This window comes from Danio aesculapii, chromosome 23 (genome assembly GCF_903798145.1).
Source record: "Danio aesculapii chromosome 23, fDanAes4.1, whole genome shotgun sequence".
In the NCBI taxonomy this organism is placed as follows: Eukaryota; Metazoa; Chordata; class Actinopteri; order Cypriniformes; family Danionidae; genus Danio; species Danio aesculapii.
Genome location: NC_079457.1, coordinates 43,293,582 through 43,317,071, shown reverse-complemented (window position 1 = coordinate 43,317,071; position 23,490 = coordinate 43,293,582). Strand labels below are relative to the sequence as shown.

Sequence of the window (23,490 nt, the reverse complement as noted above, 5' to 3'; positions counted from 1 at the left end):
TGATGAGCACAATTGGGAGCAAGGAAATGGCTCACTGTCACTTTAAGAGTCACATGGATCTGATTTACAGTTACAAATCCATTTTAATTTTTGACTTTTTTATGCTCATTATTACATAACAACTAGGGGTTTAGGTGAATAATCACTAAGTGCCACATTTTGAGGCCTTTTTGCATGTAATTGACCATGTTGGCAAACACCTAAAAGATTGCTTTACTTGTCCATGTTCTGTTTTGTCTGTCAATGCAAATGTAAATGTAAATTTACAACAAGCATGATAACTATAAAGATAACAATAGAGTTCTAAAAATCATTCTGAATGTAAATCAAGAGCAGAGTTCAGACCACAGTTATAAAGATGTAGAGAAATGATGATTAAAAATGATAAAAATGGAAGTTATGTAAACCAGCCTAACAAATTGAAGCAATAATAAAAGTACCCTGTGTATGCAATTTAAACATCTTTGTATTGTCTGCTTTAAAAATGCTAAAGGAAATAGTTTCTGTTATTTTTATTCCAGTACATTGTCTGTGATCACTAAATTACTTTGATTAGATTACACGAGTTAGATTCACTTGTCAGGTGCGATAGGAGCATACTGAGGACTAGGCATGGGCCGGTATAAGATTCTAACGGTATGATAACCTTGGAGAAAAATATTGTTTTAACTTTACAGGTATTGTGATTACTGCTCTAAAATACATTATTTTTAAATGTCTGGATAAAAAAACAAAGACTTGTTTCCACTTTGAACACAAAATATTTTATTTTGAGAAACATTTCCAAAATACTTTAACAGTAAACATGTCAGGCTAAATAATTCCAAACATTTTACTTATACTGCCTTCATTATTTTCTAAAACAAAGTATTATTTACGATTTAAAATGGCATTTTTGGATATCTTTTCTGCTGGAGATACTGTTGTCCTAAAAAACAAAAAACAAAAACGTAAATAAAAAATCTTACATGTATCGTAGAAACGGTATAGCAGAAAATGTTTGGCGGTTTTAAAACCTTTTCCAAATCGCGGGATGCGTTGAAAACAGTAATCATCCCATGCCTACTGAGGACACCTGCTGGTTACAATGTTGTAATGCCAAATGAAAAGCATAAACTGAAAATAAACAGATTTTTATTGTTCATCAGTGTGGACTCTAATATATTTATAGCGAATATTTATAATTGTCGTGCTTGGTGTGAATAGGCCTTCAGCAGAAGTTCCTTTTGTACTTCATAAACACAAATAAATCGAATACACCAATAAATCAAGCACATCCTGCGTTACATTTTACTGATTTCCATGTGAAATTGGGTTGCAGAGGAACAAATGCATACTGCTGAAAAGGGCAGAATGTGATGCAATAAATGTTTTATCTTGATTTTTTTTTTTTTTTTTTCATAATCATTGGAGGCCAAAATGGAATTTAAATCAAGCAGAATGCAGTATTATTATAACATGTTCATGGCAGTTTCAAAGAGAAATGACCAATGTGTAAGCAGCATAATTAATTTCTTCCAACATTTGTGTAATGTGACTCTGGCAATGTTTTACTAAGGTGTTTATGTATCATGGAAGTTCAGAAAGGAAGTGTCAAGTGTGAGGTATACTTAAAGGTTAATGCTGATTTTTATGTTTGAAAATAACATGGTGCTATTAAACCCTACCTTAATCCTAACTGATAGTATTAACAAACACTATTGCAGGAGCAACCATGCTTGCTTTGTTTTTTTTTTTAAACAGATTTGAGCTACAAAACCTGTACGCAACGCTCCTTACTGCAGTATGTGGGCTACTGAGCCAGTTTACCATGTCAGAAAAGTCATACATGTAAAGATGGATTTAGGATAACTTGATAAAATTTATTTGTTTATAAATCATGCATTATGGTAGAATTTAGCAGGGTTATTTAATTAATGAAGACTAAACCTATTGGTGAAAAAACATTTTTGTTAACTGAAATAAAATGAAAAAATTCACAATAAAATGAAAAACTAAATCTAAATGAAACTAACAACAGTCATTGAAAAACCTACTGAAATAAAATAATAATTTGCTAAAAGAAAAAAAACTCCAGACATGTATCGAACTTTTTATTAAACATAATATGTTTGATCTTTTTTTGTATTTACCAAAAAGTGTAAGCAAGTTTGTATAAGTTCTTGATAATTTTTCCTTTTTTTTTTTGCTGCGTTTGGGTTGTTTTGGATTCAGTGTTTGCACAAGAGTTAATGTAAGCTGTACCAAACATTGCTTTGGTGGACACTGGACTATACTAAAGTCCCAAGAATTACAAAAACGAAAACTGAAATCAATTAATAAAAACTAAACAGAAATATGTTCCTAAAATAAAAATATACTTACTGTATATAAAACAAACTAAACTGAAATGTACAGCAAATGTAAAAATAATATGGCAATAATAAAAACGAATTACCAACTATAATAAACTTGGTCATTATGTTGCATTAAAAGTGTCCTCTGAGGAAAGCTCCAGTGAAATTCTTGTATTGTAGCAGTTTTGCAGAAATGCAAGCAAAGTATAATTCAGTGAACCTGGATTACAATTGCTCTGCATTTTTAAATTATCATGTGGCAGTGAAGACTGGTCTAATGGCTTCTTTATATGTTGAAAAAAAAAGACATTTTAAAATATAAAAAAATACATTTTGTTTATTTATTTTTTATTTTATTTATTTATTTTTTTTTTAATTTTAATTTATTTTTAATCAATTAAATGCAGCTTTGGTGTGCATGAGAAATGTTAATAAAAATATTTATTTATCACTGATCACAAATGCTATAATCTTTGCAAGTATCACTCAGTAAGCTTGAAATCTGATTAAAATGGTTGGCTTTTAAATAAAACTTGACAGTTTTTCAGTAATTAACATCTGCAAAAATGCTTTTCTTTTGTCTTGACTCTTGTTTCTAGTCCAAATATCTACACATTTTTAAATAAAGAAGCATTTTCTTGACAGGTAAATAATCTGCCAATGAGGTAAGTAACATAACATAATCTTGTTTTTGCTTTCACTGAAAAAATGATTCAAAGATGACTGCTTGGATTTACTAAATTTATTTAAGTTAAGTGGTGGTGAACAATTTATTTGGGCTGAATTTAAATAAAAAAATTAAGTTGAACATTAATAAATTGAATTAGTTAGTCTAAATTCAACACAAATAAATTGTGTAAATTGTATTTTCAGTGTTGAAATAAGTCTGCTTATACCCTATTGGCAGATTATTGTGCATGTTTTAAGGAAAAAACTCTTAACTTAATTTAACTTAATTTTGACACATTATTTCTGAAAACAAGACAATATTTTTTAACTTGTCTAGAAAATGTTTCTTAATTAATTTATTTATATTTGGACTAGAAAAGGGGAAATAATAGATTTATCTATAGTTTTTATTAAACTCAACAAATATCACACAAGTATGTGTAATGTTTATTGCATTAATAAACAAATACAGTTACGCAAAATATACTCTTATTGCCTGTGCATGCACTCAGTGCACCCGCCAGTGGCAGATGTGCCTAATTTTGGCCACCGAATGCATGCGCTCAGAGTACGGCTGGCCCGCTTCAGGCTATTTTGCCAATTCTGGCCCATTTCACCATGGAGATTGAAGTTGTAAATTGGGAAAGCAGGGGATTAGCATTGGGTCTGTAAACTGTGAGCAGGCTGCTCCACTGACCCACTGCTCATTCAGCGCCATCACATTTGGCTCCTGTCTGTGAATGTTAGACACACAGCTGAGATATGCAGGGGTTTATTATGGCAAAACATCTCTCTAATGTCTGCTTGAAATCCTGACATAACAAAGAGAGACAAATCTCTTGTTGGATTGCACAGAATGCTTTACTGCCACCGCACAGACATGTTTCATCAATAGCTTTAGTAGGTCAGTAAATCCCAGTTGTGCATCCAACAGTGGATTTAGGAGGAATATGCTTGTTTGATTTTTGAGAAGTGAAAGATAACCCACCCAAAAGGAAGATTTTACCCGTGTTTTCTCAGAAAAGCATCAAGTCAAAATGTCTAAATAAATAAATAAATACAAGAAATAATATTTGGTTCATAGCATGAAAAAAAATCAATGGGGAAATCCGATGAGGATTATCTGATCCTGATGTACCTTAATTGTGTCAACGAAAACAGTCTGAACAGTATTCAAAATACAGTGCTGTTATTGAAGAAAATTTGAAGAGTTTTTTATATCAAATGAAATGGAAAATTTGATGAAAATAGAATTAATTTAATAAAAAACTAATTAAACTACAATAAAATAATTACAATTGTTGCATTTAAATGTTACTTTTAGGTAAATTTTTTTAAACTAGTTGAAACTATAGTTATTTATTTGTCTTTTGTCAGTAATTTTAATAATTTTTTATAAAATATGTCATAATTTTTGCAGTTATATTTTTTTAAAAGTAGCAAAAACTGGACATTTTGGTTTAGTTTAGTTTAGGTCAATGGTTTACTGTAAGTTAACTATAAAAAAAACCCTTTAAATTGATGAATTACAAAAATAAAAAAATGGTGATTTAATAATCATTGTAAAATGAATTTTAATTAAATATACTTTAAATCTAAATAACAACGCAAAACAAATCATCATCACGCTGCAGTGTTATTTAGATTTAAATGATAGTAAATTACATTTTACATCGATTATTGTAAAAATACAATGCAATAATCCTTTTCCTTGTTTAAACTCACTTAATCTTGACGCATTATTTCTGAAAACAAGACCAAATTTTTAACTTGTCTAGAAAAAGGTAATGAGGTAAGTAAAATAACATAATCTTGTTTTTGCTTTCACTGAAAAAAGGATTCGAAGATGACTGCTTGGATTTACTAAATTTATTTAAGTTAAGTGGTGGTAAACTATTTATTTGGGCTGAATTTAAATAAAAAAATTAAGTTGAACAATAATAAATTAAATTTGTTCGTTTAAATTCAACACAAATAAATTGTGTAAGTTGTATTTTCAGTGTTGAAATAAGTCTGCTTACCCCATTGGCAGATTATTGTGCTTGTTTTAAGGAAAACACTCACTTAATTTTGACACGTTATTTAAATGATAGTAAATTACATTTTACATCGATTATTGTAAAAATACAATACAATAATCCTTTTCCTTGTTTAAACTCACTTAATCTTGACGCATTATTTCTGAAAACAAGACCAAATTTTTTACTTGTCTAGAAAAAGCTTCTTGATTAAATTTTTTTTTTCAATATTTGTGCGAGTGCTGCACGATATATCATTTGAGCCTCGATATCACAATGTGTGTATCTGCACTAGTCACATAGCAGGATTAGATTAATTATTAAAGATTATAAGATGAAGTTTTTCATAAATATTATTATTCACTTATTCATTTTCCTTTCGGCTTAGTCCCTTTATTAATCTGTGGTCACCACAGCGGAATGAACCACCAACATATCCAGCATATGTTTTACGCAGCGAATGCCCTTCCAGCTGCAACCCATCACTGGGAAACATCCATACACACTCATTTACACACAAATACTACGGACAGTTTAGCTGACCCAATTCACCTATACCACGACTTGTCAATGTGCAGCCAAATATTATTATTTTTGAATAAATTATACAGTGATGACCATGTTATTGATTTTATGTTTGATTGTTTCATTTCTGTACCCGAATACTGTTAGAGTCTCCAGAAAACCACAAATCACTGCTTGTTTCACTTTTTATTTTTGCTATGTTGTATTTATAGATGCTTGTTATCTATTATAATTTATGCAAATGCACTGCATAGAAAAAAGACTATCATCCCAGTCCATCTAAATGAATAAAATCTTTCCAAATAGAGCTATTCAGTTCATCTGGTGAAATTATATTCATATCGCCACCAAGCGGCAACCTCCCGCTCTCCCTCGGCAGGCCAATACGAAAGTAACTGAAACTGCAATTCATCAAAATTCCGCTAGTCATGGCTCCATAATAGAGCAAAGTGCAATTGAGCCCACTGTTAGAATGGCCAACTTTACAGCAGAAAAAAAGGTGTTTACAGCCTGGTACAAAGAACCATTTTGGTTCATATAGCTATTATTACCCTCCATGACAACTGTGAGGGGGGTGAATTTTTTTATAACTCATCCATTTCCTTTATATTAGGTTATTTTAAGTTTGCATAATTAAGGGCGTGGCCACTTGAGTGACAGCTAGGTCTCGCTGGTCGCCGTCACTTCACAGCTGAATCCGGCAGATTAGCCACTGATCTCGGCATATTCATCGTATTTTTGTTCTGTTTTATGTGGCTTTACACAGTCAGCTGCCTTTTGGACTTATTTCTTACAATTATCAGATGATATGAGATGCTGTGTGCACTTAATTGTGCTCACAAACCATTCACGTGGCCTCGTTTCCCATGTGAGTAAAGTTATATACTTATACACCATCTCTATAAATGTATTTGTTTGATTTAAGATCATTTATCATTAATATTTTTCTTTAGACCCGTAAAGCACTCCAGAATGTGGCAGATTGATTAGCTGTAGGCTCTAGAACAGTCATCTGAAGCGTTGTCATACAGTGTTGTGCTGGATTTTATCAATAGTCTTGCATTTACTAACACACACACTATATCTGAAGTGTTTGGAAGTATTTCGCGTTTACCTCCTTGTAGAAAAACGTCATAAGAGCAATGTTTAGTGGCTCAATGTATTACAACAGTGTTTTTGAAAGTGTAATCACTTTACTGATATAGTGTACAGCCAAGCTCATGTGGTCAGAACACAAACGAGTCGCAGGTAATAAAGTATCAAGCGTTTCTCCCAAAGTAAAGTCTGTCTGCCAGGTCTAAGCAAGCTCCGCCCACTCTCCGCCTCTTTGCCCTTATTTGGTATCCCGCCGTGGGTGCGATGACGCGCGAACAAAATGGCGACGGTTGGCCGCGCCTACTTGTGCCTTCTTTTGCACTCTTCAGAAACCTATGGGTGACGTCACGGATACTCCGTCCATATATTTTACAGTCTATGATCGCCACCTTAGAATTATAAGGTTGTATCTGACAATTTTGTCAAAATTTAGTTATTGACATATTCTTATTAAATGACAACTTATTTACATTATGGGATGTTTTTTTATACGTTGTTTACATTTGAACACTTTTTATTTTAAAAACAAATGTTACACACATACTGTTTGCTATGGAATGTAAAAGCTTTGAAGCTCAATATCTCAAAATCATTCATAACGCAGATAGAACCTTATAATTCCAAGGTGAGGATATCGTAATGTATATCGCAGAAAAACAAGATATCACAATGTCTGATTTTTCCAATGTTCAGCCCTAATTTGGACTAGAAAAAAAGACCAAAACTCAAAGTAAGAAAAGCTTTTTTTTGCAGTATACAATATCAAGTCTAGTTTTAGTTCAGTTCATGTAAATGGTTTCAGTTTAGGTTAACTATAATTACCTGTAATTGAACAAATTACAAATCTAAAAATTAATGCTGATTAATAAATAATGTAAAATGTAATTTACTATCATTTAAATCTGAATAACACCACAGTGTGATGATGAATTGTTTTGCGTTCCATGGAAGAAACTACTGCATGAGTAAATGATGCCACAATATTTATTTTGGGGTAGATTATCCTTTTGAGGTTTACTGCAAAACTATAAAACTCTTTCCTTCTTTCTATATGTCAGACTTGTCATCGCTTGCAGACCGGTGCTATTGTTCTTTGTAGACGGATTGTGAATTTACACAGTCAGACACACACTGCGCCAGTCCCCGTGGTCTAGTGAATGTTTTAACATCCCACCCACAGGTTGACTGACAGATCTAGAGCACAGAGGATCAATGTTCTCCATCCTCTTTCTGGATGCCCGATTCGGAGTATGTCCTCACTCCAGTTCACGTTCATTATGTCAAGTCAGAGCTGCTCATCGTAGGGCACAGAGGCTATTGATCAGTTTAAAATATCTGTTACAATTAGCACTGTTTGAATCTAGTAGATACTGGGGACACGTCGGTTCAGTTGCACAACCCATTCTTATTTATGGAGCTAATAATATGCCAAAACAATCTGAATTTGAATTGTGTTAATTTGAATTATTGACAATTGTTATTTAATAAACCTGAATTTTTATATGCTGTTCAAATTTGTTTTGAATTTGAATTTGAATTTCTAAATTTGAATATTGAACATCTGAAATTTAAGACAACTGAATTGTTCAAGGCTGAAATTTTTGTAGACGTATTTTCAACGTTTTTTGTGTTCTGAATTCAGACCGCAGATATCCAGTTTGTAAAAATACAGTTTCAAGTTTTCAGGATGAAGAAATTCAGAACATCAAATTCAATATTCCAAAATTCAAAACCAGAAATTCAGATTGTGAAATTCAGATTTAGCAGAAAGTAGGTCAGGGGTGATCAGCAGGCAAGATCGTCTTTTTTTGCCCTTTATTTTGTTGTTGCAGTGGAAAAAAAACAGCATACAGTATGTTTGCATCTATAAATGTCATATGATGAAAGTCTGGATATTATCAGTATAAAGATATTTCTAAATTCTGTTTCTTCCTAATTTAATTTTATTTGTATAAAATAATTTTGCCATGTGTATATTTCAATTCAATAATTTTTTTTTTTTTTTGCATAGCACTTCTTACAATAATTATTGTTTCAAAGCAGTTTTGAACAATCATATTCTGAAAATTTATTAATTATTGTTTACCATTACTTTATTAGTTACTAATAACTTTAACCAATTTACTAATAACTTATAGTTTTTACAGTTAAATGTATTATTTATAAACAAATTTATAAACAGTTAACTTATTGGACAAATCTGACATTGCGATATTTAGTTTTTCTGCTATATTTATTGTGATATGAGTACAATTTCACCAGATGACTTCAATATCTCCATTTGGAACTAATTTACAAATTTATATTGATTGGTTGGTTCTGCAGGGGAGTGGTGTCTGCATAAAATGTAATAAACAATCTACAAGCATAGATGAAAACAAATAAACAGTTTTTTCAGGAGTATAACAGTATTCAGGTATAATTGAATCAAATGTAAAATAACACTGCATAGTCTTCGTTTTATAAATAATTCAATAAAATTAATAGTTAATTACAGACGGTAAGTTAAAAATGGGACAATTTCTTATGCCTGAATGTTTTAAAATTCCTCATAAAGTCACCCAAAAACCCATCCAAATGATAAACTATAATCCAGACTCAACATTGCACCATGTAATGAGACTATTGCCAATGTTCACATTGCGATATCGATACTGAATTGGTCGTGTCAGCACAACCGTACATTTCTGGCTGCAGTTCACTTCATGGCCACCGTTGACACCGTGAACAATGGTATTCTGAATTCTTTGGTACAGAAATTGAAGAGTTTGATATATTTTACGTGAAACTAAAGGTCAGCGCTTCCTTTTTAAGATTAGACTAATTTGGAAATTTTGGCTCGTATTTATAACCAAAAGCAATAACCAATGTATAGCTGCTGGTAGAAATATTATTATTTTGAGCCTGATAACAAAATGCAAACAAATACTATTTCTATTTTAAAACATTAACTGCACAAGGAAATAGCATGTAGAAAGGCACCAATCAAAGCCCTCATGGCCAGTAGCACAAATATGAAATGGGTAAACTGGTGGAAATAAACAATAATGAAATATATAAATTATATTATTTATAATCTGCCAATAATATATTGTGTTGGGCTGATTATGATGACATGTAAAAATAAGCATTTATTTGGCCACCAATATTGTTTTTCCTGTTTATAGTTTTAAATTACTGGTTGAACACCATATACTCAAAGTGGTCTTTTCTTTTCTTCTTGTATGTCAGTATTATTGTTTGCTGAATATAATATCAGTGTTGCATGTGTTTGTGTGTTGTTGATGTGATATAATGTAAGACTATAGGGATCTGCATAGTTTGTGAGGAGTTGTTGTGTCTATATCGTGTAAGATCAAAGCTTGCTTTAATTAACTCTACATTAATTTTTCAGTGTTTCAAGGGCAATCTTTCTTCTACTTCCATTTGATTAAATCCAGATAAAGGAAACATGAAATGAGAATGTATATGTAGAAATGTAATGAATTTGTAAGAATATTTCTGCCTGTTTGAGTGGAGAAATTAAATGTTGGTTATGCTTCTAACATGTCTTCAAAAATCAAAATTGTTAAATCATTTGAGAGTCAGACACCAACACGATGTTATTTTTAAATGATTCATATGATTGTTAAACCTTTGGCTAGTAGATCACAACAGACCCACCTGACAGCATTTGACCCAGAGAGAGCATTTCATGTATATAAAACCGCTACAGTCTGTAGTCCTTTCATCTAAACTGTATCTTTGTCTCTTTGATACAAACTAGGGCTGTACAATATATCGTTTCAGCATCGATAATGTGTACATCCGCAATAGTCACATCGCAAAGATGTGCAATGTCCAGTCTGAATAATAGTTGACCAGGACCTACAGAATTGTATTTAATCACTGTATTTATATGGACTTTATATGATTAATGCAAAAAAAAAACATTCTTACTTAGAATTTTTGTCTTGTTTCTAGTACAAATATCTACATTTCATAGCAAAAACAAGATTATTTCACACACCCCACTGGCAAATAATTTCCCTAAACAAGTAAAATCTCTTAATTTTCACCTAATTCTTCTGATGGAGAAGAAAGAGGATGAAGAACATTGATTCTCTCTGCTCTAGAAACTAAACAATATTTTTACTTGGTCTAAGAATTTTTGTAATATTTGGACTAGAAACAACACAAAACAAAGCATTTTTGCATTGTGATTATCTATTTTTGTACATGAATTCTGTTAAATTCCACAGAAAACGTCAAATAGTGCTATTCAAACTAATATTTACCACAGAAAAATAAAATATCGCAATATCAGATTTTTCCATGATCGTTCAGTTCCATTACAAACAATCACATTATAACAGAAGTTCTGGAATAACTGTTAATAGTTTGGATATAAACATTGTAGTGATCAAAATCTAGTAAATCACCTTTTAAATGTAACTTTATACTTGTTACATACAAATCAAGGTTCTCAATAAGAATGTTTATTCAACAGTAATACTGGTTCAAGCGATTTAGTCAAACTGCTGATTCATCAAGTAATAAAGTGAGCGAGTCATCACTGAATCATTGATTTAACCTGAGTTTAAAAACTAAATATATGAAATGTAATGTTTTCAAAGGCAGACTGCAGCAAATAAGATTGTCACAACTTCTTGTAAATTATATTTTTGTCAATTTATTTAATCAGAAAATTATGGGAGAGTCGTGATTTGTACTTTAAGGAAAACATATTGTGTTCTCAATTTATTCAGAATCTTGTTGCTCTGAAAGGCAGCCATATTTACTGTTGTTTGGCACATTGTGGTTGGGGTATAATCCAGTAATTTCAGGAATCTGGAATTTCTTATGAGAGCATAAAAAAACAAAACAAAAATCAATTCATATTCTAATTTGAGGTCATGTGAGTTGGTCATGTTGTAACTGAAGGAGGCTTTCACAGAGAAGCAAATCCAAACGCAGGTTTATTCAACATAGAATGGTTAGGCAAGCAGCAGTCAACATAGGGGCAAACAGATGTATACAGGCAAAAGCGGTAAAAAACGGAGAAAGGTAAGAAAAATGAGGAACAAGGCTAGAAATAGATTACATGAAACATAACAAGGATCAAAGAACAAAACTACACATGGAAATGAAATGCTACGTAAAGTTACAGGTTGTTCTTAACTAACGAAACAATCAAAAAACACTCAGCAATGTGTGTGAGCAAATGTGGTGTATAAATAGTCTGTGTAATGAGTCCTTGAGGAGCTTCAGCTGTGAGTGTTTGCAATCAGATGAGATTAGGAACCGGTGTGTGTGCGTGGTGCATGCTGTGGTTTGTAGTCCATTTTGTGGCAAAGTTGTAGTTCTCCAGCTATCCACTGTAGCTAGATCGCTGGTGACAGTAACACATGTGAAATTGTTGTTTACTTGGGTTTTAAAGTAAATTCTGTTGGGCTGGTAGTTCACTTAGCCATTGAAAATAAACAAGCAAGTTTTTTTTGCCCATAAATATTTACCAATATGTCACTGTGATTGAATTTTACAAAGAATCTTTTTTTCCTGACTCTGTTTAAAAGAATCAGTTCATGAGTCCTTCCAACCAATCATCATTCACTGTCATTAACAATATGCACAATGTTACCAAGAATTTAGCAAGTTATTTCCAGAAACAAGAGAATAAACAAGCTTTGAGGACAAATCCTAAAGACATAATATTGTTGTTGTAGCTCCACAAACCTTTCCCCTGCCACATAATTCAGTCCAGCAGCATTAATACTGTCATCTCTGTTTTGTTTTGCCCTGTTTGAAAGATGTTTCTATAGGAGCTATACTGTGCTCCTGTTGATCATCATAGATGTGACAGAGCCCTGCATTAAGTGAACTCTGACCTGCAAATTCTTATTATATTTGAAGCAGTGTGACCACTAGAAGAGCATCAGGGCATTTGTTGAATTAAAAGAACACATACTAGAAGTATATAATAATATCAAATAATTAAGTATCAAATTATTGACCTATTTGAATGTTTTGTATGTTAAATGTTGAAATATGTTTTTTAAATGCTGCAGAGTAGGGCTGCACAATATATTAATTCAGCATCAATATTGCAATATCCTCATCCGCAGTAGTCACATCGCAGAATCTCAGTGTCAAGCATGGATTATTGTTGACCAGGAGCTTGTAGATTAATAGCAAAGTTTAATCAGTTAAAGTGTATTAATTGCATTTGTTTAGTTTTTTCCCTGGTAAACACATCAAGTTAGTTCAAAGCATTCAGGCACATGAAACAATAGCATTTGTAGCTTTAACAAACATACATTTCTATGGTGAAGACTACCAAGTGCCATTTTACGTTACATTTTTAAATATTTGTGTCCAACTGCTAATAAGAATTACCAGACAAATATAAAGGACTTTTTTCTCTCATAAAAAATCTAGTTTGAAGTTAATATTAATAATTTAGAGCTTTAATAAAAAATAATTGACTTTTTTTAAGGGGCGGAGGTAGGGCTGCATGATTGCATGGTAAAATAACAATAATAATATTAGGCCTATGTGTGGGTCTACTGTTGGTTAAAATGCTACATTTTGTATAGACTTGGAATGGTGGACTCTTTTTAAATGTGTCCTGTTTGTTAATTCACAGTAAAGTGATGACATCAGAATAAAACTATTCATAATTCTAAAGATTAATTATTATGTTTGAGACCTATGCTTGTCATTCGTCATTTACAACATCATTAGACCATTTTTTCACTGGTAAAATGAAACATTTGTCAATCAGATTCCATCTTGTATTATATTCAACATGATATAGGCTACAGTAGTTATACTGACCCAGTAAACATTTATTTTCATGCACAACACTTTGTGTTTGCTCTGAGAAAAAAAACATCAAATGTTTGTCGTAATCATAATGCGATATGATCATTTAAATGATGTGCGCACTTTTGGTTTCACTTTCACTGGCAAGCATTGTTCATGGCTGCCATCAATTTGAGAAAAAAAAACATACATGCAATTCATACTTCATAGCGCAGCTCCCAAACGATCAATCACTCTGTGCAACAATCTGAACGCTATTCACAACTTTATTATCCTGTTATTCACAGCCTATGCGGGTTCTGTTTACTGAAGTAGCCATCATTGACAGGCATGCACGCGTCCTCTCGGTAGTAAACAAACAGTGCGTTAGCTCATGTGTTATTTCGCAGCTGCGAATACGTCATTACATTAAGAGAGAAATGACATTTTTGGGTGAATTTTCCCTGATAAATACACTATGTGACACTTTTAACACCATTTGGAGGTGCCCATGTTCCTGAGCAACGTATATAAAATCATGTGAAGACTACCGTCTTTACGCTTCTCTCCTGACCTTGAAAATATCATTGGCTGAATCGTAGAAAAGCTGAATTAAGATCATGTGTAGGGTCGAATCGAGTTCGTGATCTATTCTGATTAATCGTGCAGCTCTAGGCAGAGCTACTGTATGCCCTGCCTTCTCTTCATGTTTCAGCTGAGATTACGTAAAATAATAAATGTGCATTAATGTGCATTCATTTTAATAATTTATGCGAATTTATGCGAATTTAAGTCATCCTAATCATTCTGAAATAATAAATTGTTTAAATAGTTGTTCAATCTATCTAGTGAAGTATATTTCATATCGCAATGTATATCGCTGAAAACAAAATATTGCAATGTCAATTTTTTCCAATTTCTTGCAGCTCTACTGCAGAGTATCATATTATGATCTCTGCACTGTCCAAAGAAAGCTTGAGGTCTAGTGTGGCTTCGTTAACAATTTGGTGTTGTGTATTATTTCATATGGTCTCATACGTCCTATGCAAATGCAAACGAACAGTGGGGCTGTTAAAAAAAAACATTCAATGTAGCTCTTAGATTCTCAAGAGCACCATCACGAGGAAATGAAACTTCAAGTGTAGCTTCTCAGCCTCTTTTAGATGAAGTGGTGTTTACCCTGCTCTGATATTGTTTATCAGCTTCTCCTCTTCAAATTTCACTGTAGATATTTTAGCACCGTCTCATTGGTACATTTAATCAACATTATTTAATCCTCCTTGCTTGCTGTGATGACGAGCCATTGTTAATGTGTACATTGAGGTTTATTCGTCATCATGCAAGTACCATTTTAAGAAAAAAAGCACAGTTTAGTTATTAGCATAAATTACTGTCTCAAAAAGAGCAGTTTTGAGCGAGGAGGATGAACTTCTGTGAATTTGGGGTGCGTGCTTGTGTTCACTGCATTGGCAGGGCTCAGCATGTGCAAACTGGGTGATGAAATGAATAAATAAAAAATGTGGGACTGAAAGTTGCGCCTTGGCACGCTGACCTAAAATCCGGTGAAGACTCGCCATGTTTCCCGTGGGATTAATCCAGTGTGGCATACAGAGTGTAGCGCAGCCTGTAAGGATTATATGTACTGGACTTGGGCTCCCGCTGCCCTACTTTTCATTAAAATATAGAGAGAGGGAGACAGAGAGGGAGAGAGAGATTGCATGAATGCCTGGACAGATGGAGTGGGGGTTTGATTAAACAGAGCACAAGTACTGGGAAATGCTACAACTTTCCCTTTCAACACACAGACAGTTGTAAAATTAACCCGTTTGCTTGATATTGTTGCACGGATGTTTTGGCAAACGCTCGAGGCTGTATTAATAATCATGTTTGGTGTGTTTTCGTTTGACCCGCGTGAGCTTCTGCTGTCCAAGAGGATTGTTTGTTTCCGTGTGTATTTTGCTGTCATATTCTCACATTCACAGCCCTAAACACACAGCGACGGTGCCGTTCCTGAGAGAAATATCTTTGGTTGCCCCTGAGCTGCAGAAGCTGCTGAAATATAAATGAGACACTTAATGGCTGAGGCTGTATCGAGCCAGTGTTTACAGGGATCCCAGGATTGTGTGTCACGGGGCTTCTGGCTTTGGTCTCAGGAAGTCCTCTTGCCACTTGCCAAATCCCGATTCATAGATGCCACAGGGAGTCTGTGTGTCACACTGGATGTGTTTATGGTGCCTTGACTGGGGCCCATATGCCCGGACAGGACCCCCATATGCGATCATCCCTCAAGACACGATAAATGCTCAGTCACATTTCTTATATACAGAAAAATAAACTGCCATAGACTGTACTACAGATGGTTGTACTCTAATTCTTCTAAATATTTGAGGGGAAACGTTTATTGTCTGTGTTCTGGGTATTTCCCATAACTAACCTATAAAATCAAACAAATGTGTTTTAGTTACAGTTGTCTGTATGGAAATGTGCTCCTTGAGAGAAACCAAATAATACATTTTAACTCTAACTCTCAAGCCATTAGGGGTGAATATGCCTTCCTTCTTTTAGACTAATATATATATCAGTATTAATGCTATATCAGTATTAATGAATATCTTGGTCTTTGTAGCTATATAATAGCAGTGGATGGTTTTTGAAGCACCAGAAGTGGGTTAATGAATGAACTTTGTATTACTAAACAGTGTTCATCGCTAAGGATTTTTTTCTACTGGCCCAGTTGTTCAGATTTTTACTTGCCCTGCCAAAAAGTTCACTGGCCCTACCAAAAAAAATTAATAGCTATTTCTCCGCCACATATTTTACATAATGTGTCAAAAATAACATTTATGAATCTAGAAATTAAATATTTAAAAATTTTTAATAAATGTATAATGAGCAAAATTCTAAGTGTTATGCATACTGTACAAAGATAGCAGTATGGAAAATTTGCATGTATTTTATTGCAAAACAAAAGGTGGCTGACTTGCAAAACTGACGGAAAACTGTGCAAAACATCGCTTGGCTTTTTTTCGTTGTGTTGTACCCATGTAAATGTCTGCTTCAAGACAGTAGACGATTTATTTTAGCTTCATAATTTGATGTTGCCGTCTCTTTGATGTACTGGTTGTTAGCAGATTACAGAAAAAAAATAACATGCTCACAACATCCAATCAACTAAGAGGAACCGAAAAGCAATAAGGTGTTTACAGCTTCATAGAGAAGGTAGCGTTTTCGGCTTAAAACACAAACTGATAGACATAGGTTTCTATTAGGGCATGCACAACAGCGCCGCAAGTCGCTGGTTGTCCCCGGCGTCCAGCTACAACTCGAGACACTGTTCATATTTCTGCCGTGCCACAGAGCGCCATCTGAACAGTTTCATATTAAATAACATTTGAATGTGCGTTTGTGGTGTGTGGTGCTTCCAACTGTCATGTGCGCGCCGAGTGGAGCATCCGGTGTGCGACCCCCTACACGATTGACAAATAGTCGCAGACAAATTAAACTTTAGTGACAAGGCAGCACTAATCTGATTGGGCCAGTGACTGTCCTGTCTACTGTCCCGAGCATCTCTCACTCTAGCCCTTAATGTTGAGCCCTGCTAAAGCAATGTGTTGGTATATGTTAAGGTTGGTTTACAGACGCTGTTTTTTTACATGCATTTTTTATTTCTCTTTGCTATTTGGGCTTATTGGAACCTAATTAGAATAAAACCTAAGTAGCATCTTTTGACATGATGTACTTTTAGAGAAAAATGATGTCCGTATATGTGGACTCGTGGTCTGAATTTCCATATAGCACAATAAAGTCACCTTTGTGTAATAGAATGAAAAACTCATTATTTCTGCCTTAAACACAGCTGTTTTTTTTTCCCTGACTGTTTTTTAATGCATTAATAACACATACACACATGTTTTTGAACATGTTGTTTTGACTGTCATTAACAACATTTTTTTTTTGCCAATTTTGGACAGTTAAAATAGTGTTTGGGACATTTCATATGCTGCAAAACAGTTGCAGGATGACACTGTATGTCTGTAACAAAATATAAAACATAAGAGCTAAAATGTGCTGTCCACATACGTGGCCACTAAGCCCTAGGAGGTTAAGCAAAGCTGCAATTACATGCACATCTTATCAGGGAAGCATGGCTCTGCGATCAGTGGTAAACCTCCTCTAAAGTCCAGATGTCACTCTCATACAATAACGGCAAATACCCACTAAATAGAAAACCAGGAAATCCCCATAATGTTTCTTAATAAACAGAAGATTTAACTGATTTCATAGATTCAGCGTGATTAACAATTACACAATTACAGAATCATCTGACAGAATGACTTGTTTCAAACATTTGATAGATGTCATAAAGTGAGTTTGGAGTAAAATAAACATTTTATTGAATATGATATTTTCACATACTTTCACATATAGCAGCAACACAGAGTCTTTAGCGATTTTAATGACAATTTGTATGAAAATCTCCTTTGATTATTCGTTCAACAGATATTTCACAATATAAAAACCATTATCACTGGCTTCCATTGTGTTACTTACAATGATATAGACTCATTTTCTTTTTTATTTTTGTTATCTTTTTGAAAAAAGTTCATTCAAAGTTATTTTAAATTGGCCAAAAATACTCATAATTCATTTTTCAACAATATATTTTTGTATGTTTGGGAATGAAACTGTACCACCCCCTGCATTCCATACTAACTAAAAAAGCAACAAATCATGGCTACCGCTTAAGCCTCCATTTAGGTATATAAATAAAAAAGGAAGTGTATCCCTAAATCATTACTAAAACTTAGCTCAACAAATTGCCAAGTGCTGCGTTTTAAAACACATTAATTTCATTGTGGGGTGGCACAGTGGTTAAGTGGTTAGCATGGTTGCCTCAAAGCAAGAAGTTCGCTGGTTCGAGTGCCATCTGGACCAAGAGGCCTTTTTGTGTGGAGTTTTCATGTTCTCTCCGTGTCTGTATGGGTTTCCTATGGGTGCTTCGGTTTCCCCCACAGTCCAGAATAAGACATGCAGTATAATCTAAATTGGCTGTAGTGCATGTCAATTTTACTTCAGGTTCATTCCGCTGTGGCGTTCGCTGAAAAACAAGGCAGTAAGCCAAAGGAAAATGAGTGAGAGAATGGTTTCATTGTCGTTTAGTGGTTATTTCAATTGTACCTGTACCTGAAATAAAAATGTCTTTCCTGCCGATTTCCTGATTTGGAAACTGCATTGTCAGAAGCTATAGCTTGGCTTCAAATAATATGTTTACAATTTCAAAGGTAGCAATGTAATTATTTGAGCTGTGAAACAATTAATCATGATTTAAATATAAAATTAATTACATAAATATCTGATTTGCTGTGTGATGCAAAGTGAAACACGACATCAAATTTCAGTTATATGTGAACAGCGCATGATCCTGAGCAGTAAATGCATCTCTCTGTTTGTTTTCTTGAATAATTGTCAATTGGCTATTAAATGACATCAGTAAACCTATACTGTAAGCTAATATAACTGAATTTACTTTTAGTAGTGCCTACGACAGATCTTTTACACTAAAGCCCTCCTGAGTCTCCTGTAATTACAGTGCATCTGGCAGCGTTCAGATTGCAAAAAAAAACAAAACTATTTTACCTGGGTAAATAATTGAAAGTGTCAGATCAGAATCATATTTCCACAGTCTTTGTGCTACTTGCCATATTGAATAGACACATACCCTCTGTCATCTGGGGCAGTTATCAACTAGATGTGAAAGGAAGCAGATGTTTGACCATGATGTGATCTATCATCTGTGATGGATAACACATTCAATCTAGTAATGGCCATTTGTAACGTTTGATTAACAATAAGAGTCAAAATGGCGAGCTATTACCGCTGCGAAATGGGCAACTGTTATTGTGCATCTCGCTGGGTGACTCATCCTTCATTTAGCATTCAGAAAAGCTATCCATTATGCATCATAATTACTGTTAAGAGACTCCAAGAACAATGACCTCACGAAGGTGCCGTAAAAAGCTTTCAGTGCAAGAATTTATACTTACAGCTTTTTGCCATGCGTTTCGTTTCAGATGTGTTGATGGACTCCACGACGGCGACTGCAGAGCTGGGCTGGACGATATATCCATCATTGGGGGTAAGCCTCGTTGAAATAATTTAGATGATCATCAAACCTAGCATAAATAAATAATTCAGCCTGACTCATGTGGTGCAGAAATAGACTTTGAATGAATTCCAAATCAGATCATTTTTAATGTCGGTTCTCTCACTTATTCACATTTTTACCTTAGATGTGTCTGTAATGGTGTGAAGCCAGAATGAATGTTCCATAAATATGCAGAAAGCACAGTTTTACTGTTAGCTGAACACATTGCTTATTTAAACATTGTTATCTGTGCTTCCATCTCAGTGGGAAGAAGTGAGTGGATACGACGAGAACATGAACACCATACGCACCTACCAAGTGTGCAACGTCTTCGATGCCAACCAGAACAACTGGGTACGCACCAAATACATCCGGCGGCGAGGAGCCCAACGAATCCACGTGGAGATGAAGTTCTCAGTTCGAGACTGCAGCAGCATCCCAAAAGTTCCCGGCTCTTGCAAGGAGACGTTTAATCTGTACTACTTTGAATCAGACTCTGATACAGCCACTAAGGTGTATCCTGCCTGGATGGAGAACCCTTGGGTCAAGGTGGACACCATTGCGGCCGATGAGAGTTTCTCCCAGGTGGATTTGGGTGGTCGAGTGATGAAGATCAACACGGAGGTGCGGAGCTTTGGGCCGGTGTCCCGTAGTGGCTTCTACTTGGCCTTTCAGGATTACGGAGCATGCATGTCTCTCATCGCAGTTAAGGTTTTCTATCGTAAATGCCCCAGAATTATTAGGAATGGGGCCATCTTTCAGGAGACCTTGTCAGGAGCAGAAAGCACCTCTCTGGTGTCCGCCCGGGGCACTTGTGTACCTAATGGAGAGGAAGTGGATGTACCCATTAAACTTTATTGCAATGGAGATGGGGAGTGGCTGGTACCTATCGGGCGGTGTGTGTGTAAGGCCGGACACGAGTCTGTGGATAACGGGACTATGTGCAAAGGTAAGCATTGTGGCTTTTTTTGTTTGAGTGTGTGTTTTGAATACTAAGATTTTGCTCTTAAAGGAACTGCTGAAATTATCTTCCATGTTAAATTACAATCTTATATTTTGTTGATGTTTTGAACATGCACTATAGATAAGCTGTCATACTCCTAAAACAAAAAGTCTTTAACTTATGCTTATGTCTTCTGAGAGGTACACTCTAATATAAATGATTATTCAACGATCGTTTTCTGCTTTCAAAGCAAATATGACTCCTATGGTGCATGTCAGAATTCATTATGACTTCATATGCCTGATTTGACATATGCAATGTATTGCATTTGTTGTGAAGGTTGCAGGTGAAGTGAATTCTATTCTGAATACCAATAACCGATAATTCTTTACAGGAAGTCTTCAGATGAAAAAACCAAGTGCCATCTGAAATGTTTTTTTTAAATGAGCATTATTCTCAGTATCCTGTGTGTAGGTTTAGTAATTTTACATTTAAGACATAGAATAAGTTATATTTATTGCCTTTAAGGTGAAATAAGTAAACAAAATAAGGCAGCTAAGAAAATGTTAAAAGATTTTTTTTTTGCGTCTGAACCCTTCACATCTGCAAGCTAATAACTTATGTATTGCCAAATAAACTCAAATCTTGATATCAGTTCTTTTGAGACTTATTACAAAACCAAAATGGAAGCAAAAAGAATGAATAACTGATTTTACTTTTAAAGTAAACTTGATTTTGAAATCAAGGAAACCGCTAGTGAGTTAAATGGCAATTTCTATATGTTTAATTTCCAAATTCCAACAAATTAAAAAAATCACATCTACCACACTTCTGGTAAATTGTCTTTCCTTTCCATAAACCTTTCTGAATCTACTTTGTGAGACATGTCACATTATGTGTCAATTTATTTTTTTCAGGAACAACAAATAATAACTTGAGTTATAGTTGATCATTTGGTATCAGATGTGGCTTATATGAAAGGCAAAGGCCTCTAGACCAAAATAAGACCTCTTTTGACCAAAATAAAATATGGTCATGCCTTGATTTTTAATTATTTAATTAGGACAGTAAGGACATTGCTTAAGCAAAACTCTTGTCACTTAACAGAAAGAATGTACAGTATAGAATATAAACTCATGGTGCAGTGGGAAAACAATTATTATTGTGTATGACTCCCATGAGCTTGGACGACTGCATCCATACATCTCTGCAATGATTCGAATGACTTATTAATAAAGTCATCTGGAATGGCAAAGAAAGCGTTCTTGCAGGACTCCCAGAGTTCATCAAGATTATTTAGATTCATCTTCAATGCCTCCTCCTTCATCTTACCCCAGACATGCTCAATAATGTTCATGTCTGGTGACTGGGCTGTCCTGGAGCACCTTGACCTTCTTTGCTTTGTGGAGGCTGAAGTATGAGAAAGAGCGCTATCCTGTTGAGGAATTTGCCCTCTTCTGTTGTTTTGTAATGTAATGGGCAGCACAAATGTGTTGATACCTCAGCCATCCACTCTGCAGATCGCTCGCACACCCCCATACTGAATGTAATCCCAAATCATGATTTTTCCTTCACCAAACTTGACTGATTTCTGTGAGAATCTTGGGTCCATGAGGGTTCCAATAGGTCTTCTGCAGTATTTATGATGATTGGGATGCAGGTCAACCGATCACTCATCTGAAAAATCAACCTTCTGCCACTTTTCCAAATGATCAACTAGTTATTCAAGTCAAGTTATTGTTGCACTTACAACTGGAATCGACGACAAGACTTTAGTCAGGCAGTGTATGTTAAAACTTTCAGACCAAATGTTTTTTTTTTTGTTTAGACTGAAGAAAAGTTATGTCAAAAACCTAAGTGCAATTTTTGAAACGCACAATTATTAGATTATGTATTGTATCCTTCGAAATAAATGGAAGAAAACTTCTGATTGTACAGTCAACATACTGTAAATTGTCACTGTTTGGTTCTTATTAGGTTCTTAGGATTTGTGATATTCTTAATAGTACTATACGCTTTATTATTGCTAATGCTTTTTGAATCTGCCCAAGAAGTAATTAAATATTAAGCCATACAGACTTTATGGTGCATTGATGATTAATCATATTTTATGTTCTTATGGAGCTTGACACTATCTTTAAAAAGATCTTTTTTTTGTGTCTAATTAAAATGTAATCAAAATGAGAGTTTGGAAGCACATTAGGCTGAGTAATTAATAATTCATGTAAAACTGATTTTTATTTTTGGATGAACTGTTCTATAAAGTCTGCCAATCTCATTTATGTCTGGTGTGGTTTAACTGGCTCGCTAAAAAAGTGAACTGCTGTTGTTACTTAGAGCGATTTCTAGCGGATTTCACCCTTAAAAATGACTTTCATCGGCATAACAGGATGTTGTCAGGTTGATTTAGATGTTACCATATGAAGCACATTTTTAGGTAGCCTGACAAAACATTTTTTACAGTGCCGGATGCCAGCAGTGCTAAATAAATAATGAATAGCCTCAGCTTCAGCCTCAGATTTCTGCACCCACTTAAAACACCATGAAATAGAGATACATCGCCAAATTTAAAAAAATCGAGCATGCATATCTTAGTAATTGCACTCATTTTGATGATTTTGTATGCAATGGTTGAAAAGAAGGACTTAATGGACTTCCTACATGCACGCACACACATACACACGCACTTACATTACAGAGTCGGACTATTGAGAGCTGCCCTGCAGGTACAAAACATTCACTGGCCCTCTTCTTATGAAAGCCAGTTGAAAGACATCGTCCTGTTATGTCCTCCAGCCTGTATCTGTCCATGTGCAGCAGTTACAGTTAGTGTTATTTCAAACTAAACGCACACCCGCGCATGCACACAAGCAATGACCCTTAAAACAGTTTTTATAACATGAGATTCTTGACAAGGAAGTAGCTCTCTGTCTGCGAGAACAAGGGAGCCGTAATGAATAGAAATCCTCCAGTCAG

At 34.4% G+C, this 23,490-nt stretch overlaps 1 protein-coding gene across 1 annotated transcript in view; it reads left to right on the top strand.

Moving 5' to 3' along the window:
• ephb2a (eph receptor B2a) overlaps window positions 1-23,490 on the top strand; it is a 116,780-nt gene that overhangs the window by 13,586 nt on the left and 79,704 nt on the right. Inside the window, exons 2-3 of the mRNA XM_056449256.1 lie at window positions 19,498-19,562; window positions 19,836-20,520. Of these exons, the coding sequence (XP_056305231.1) occupies window positions 19,498-19,562; window positions 19,836-20,520 (750 nt within the window). The remainder of the gene's footprint in view (window positions 1-19,497; window positions 19,563-19,835; window positions 20,521-23,490) is intronic.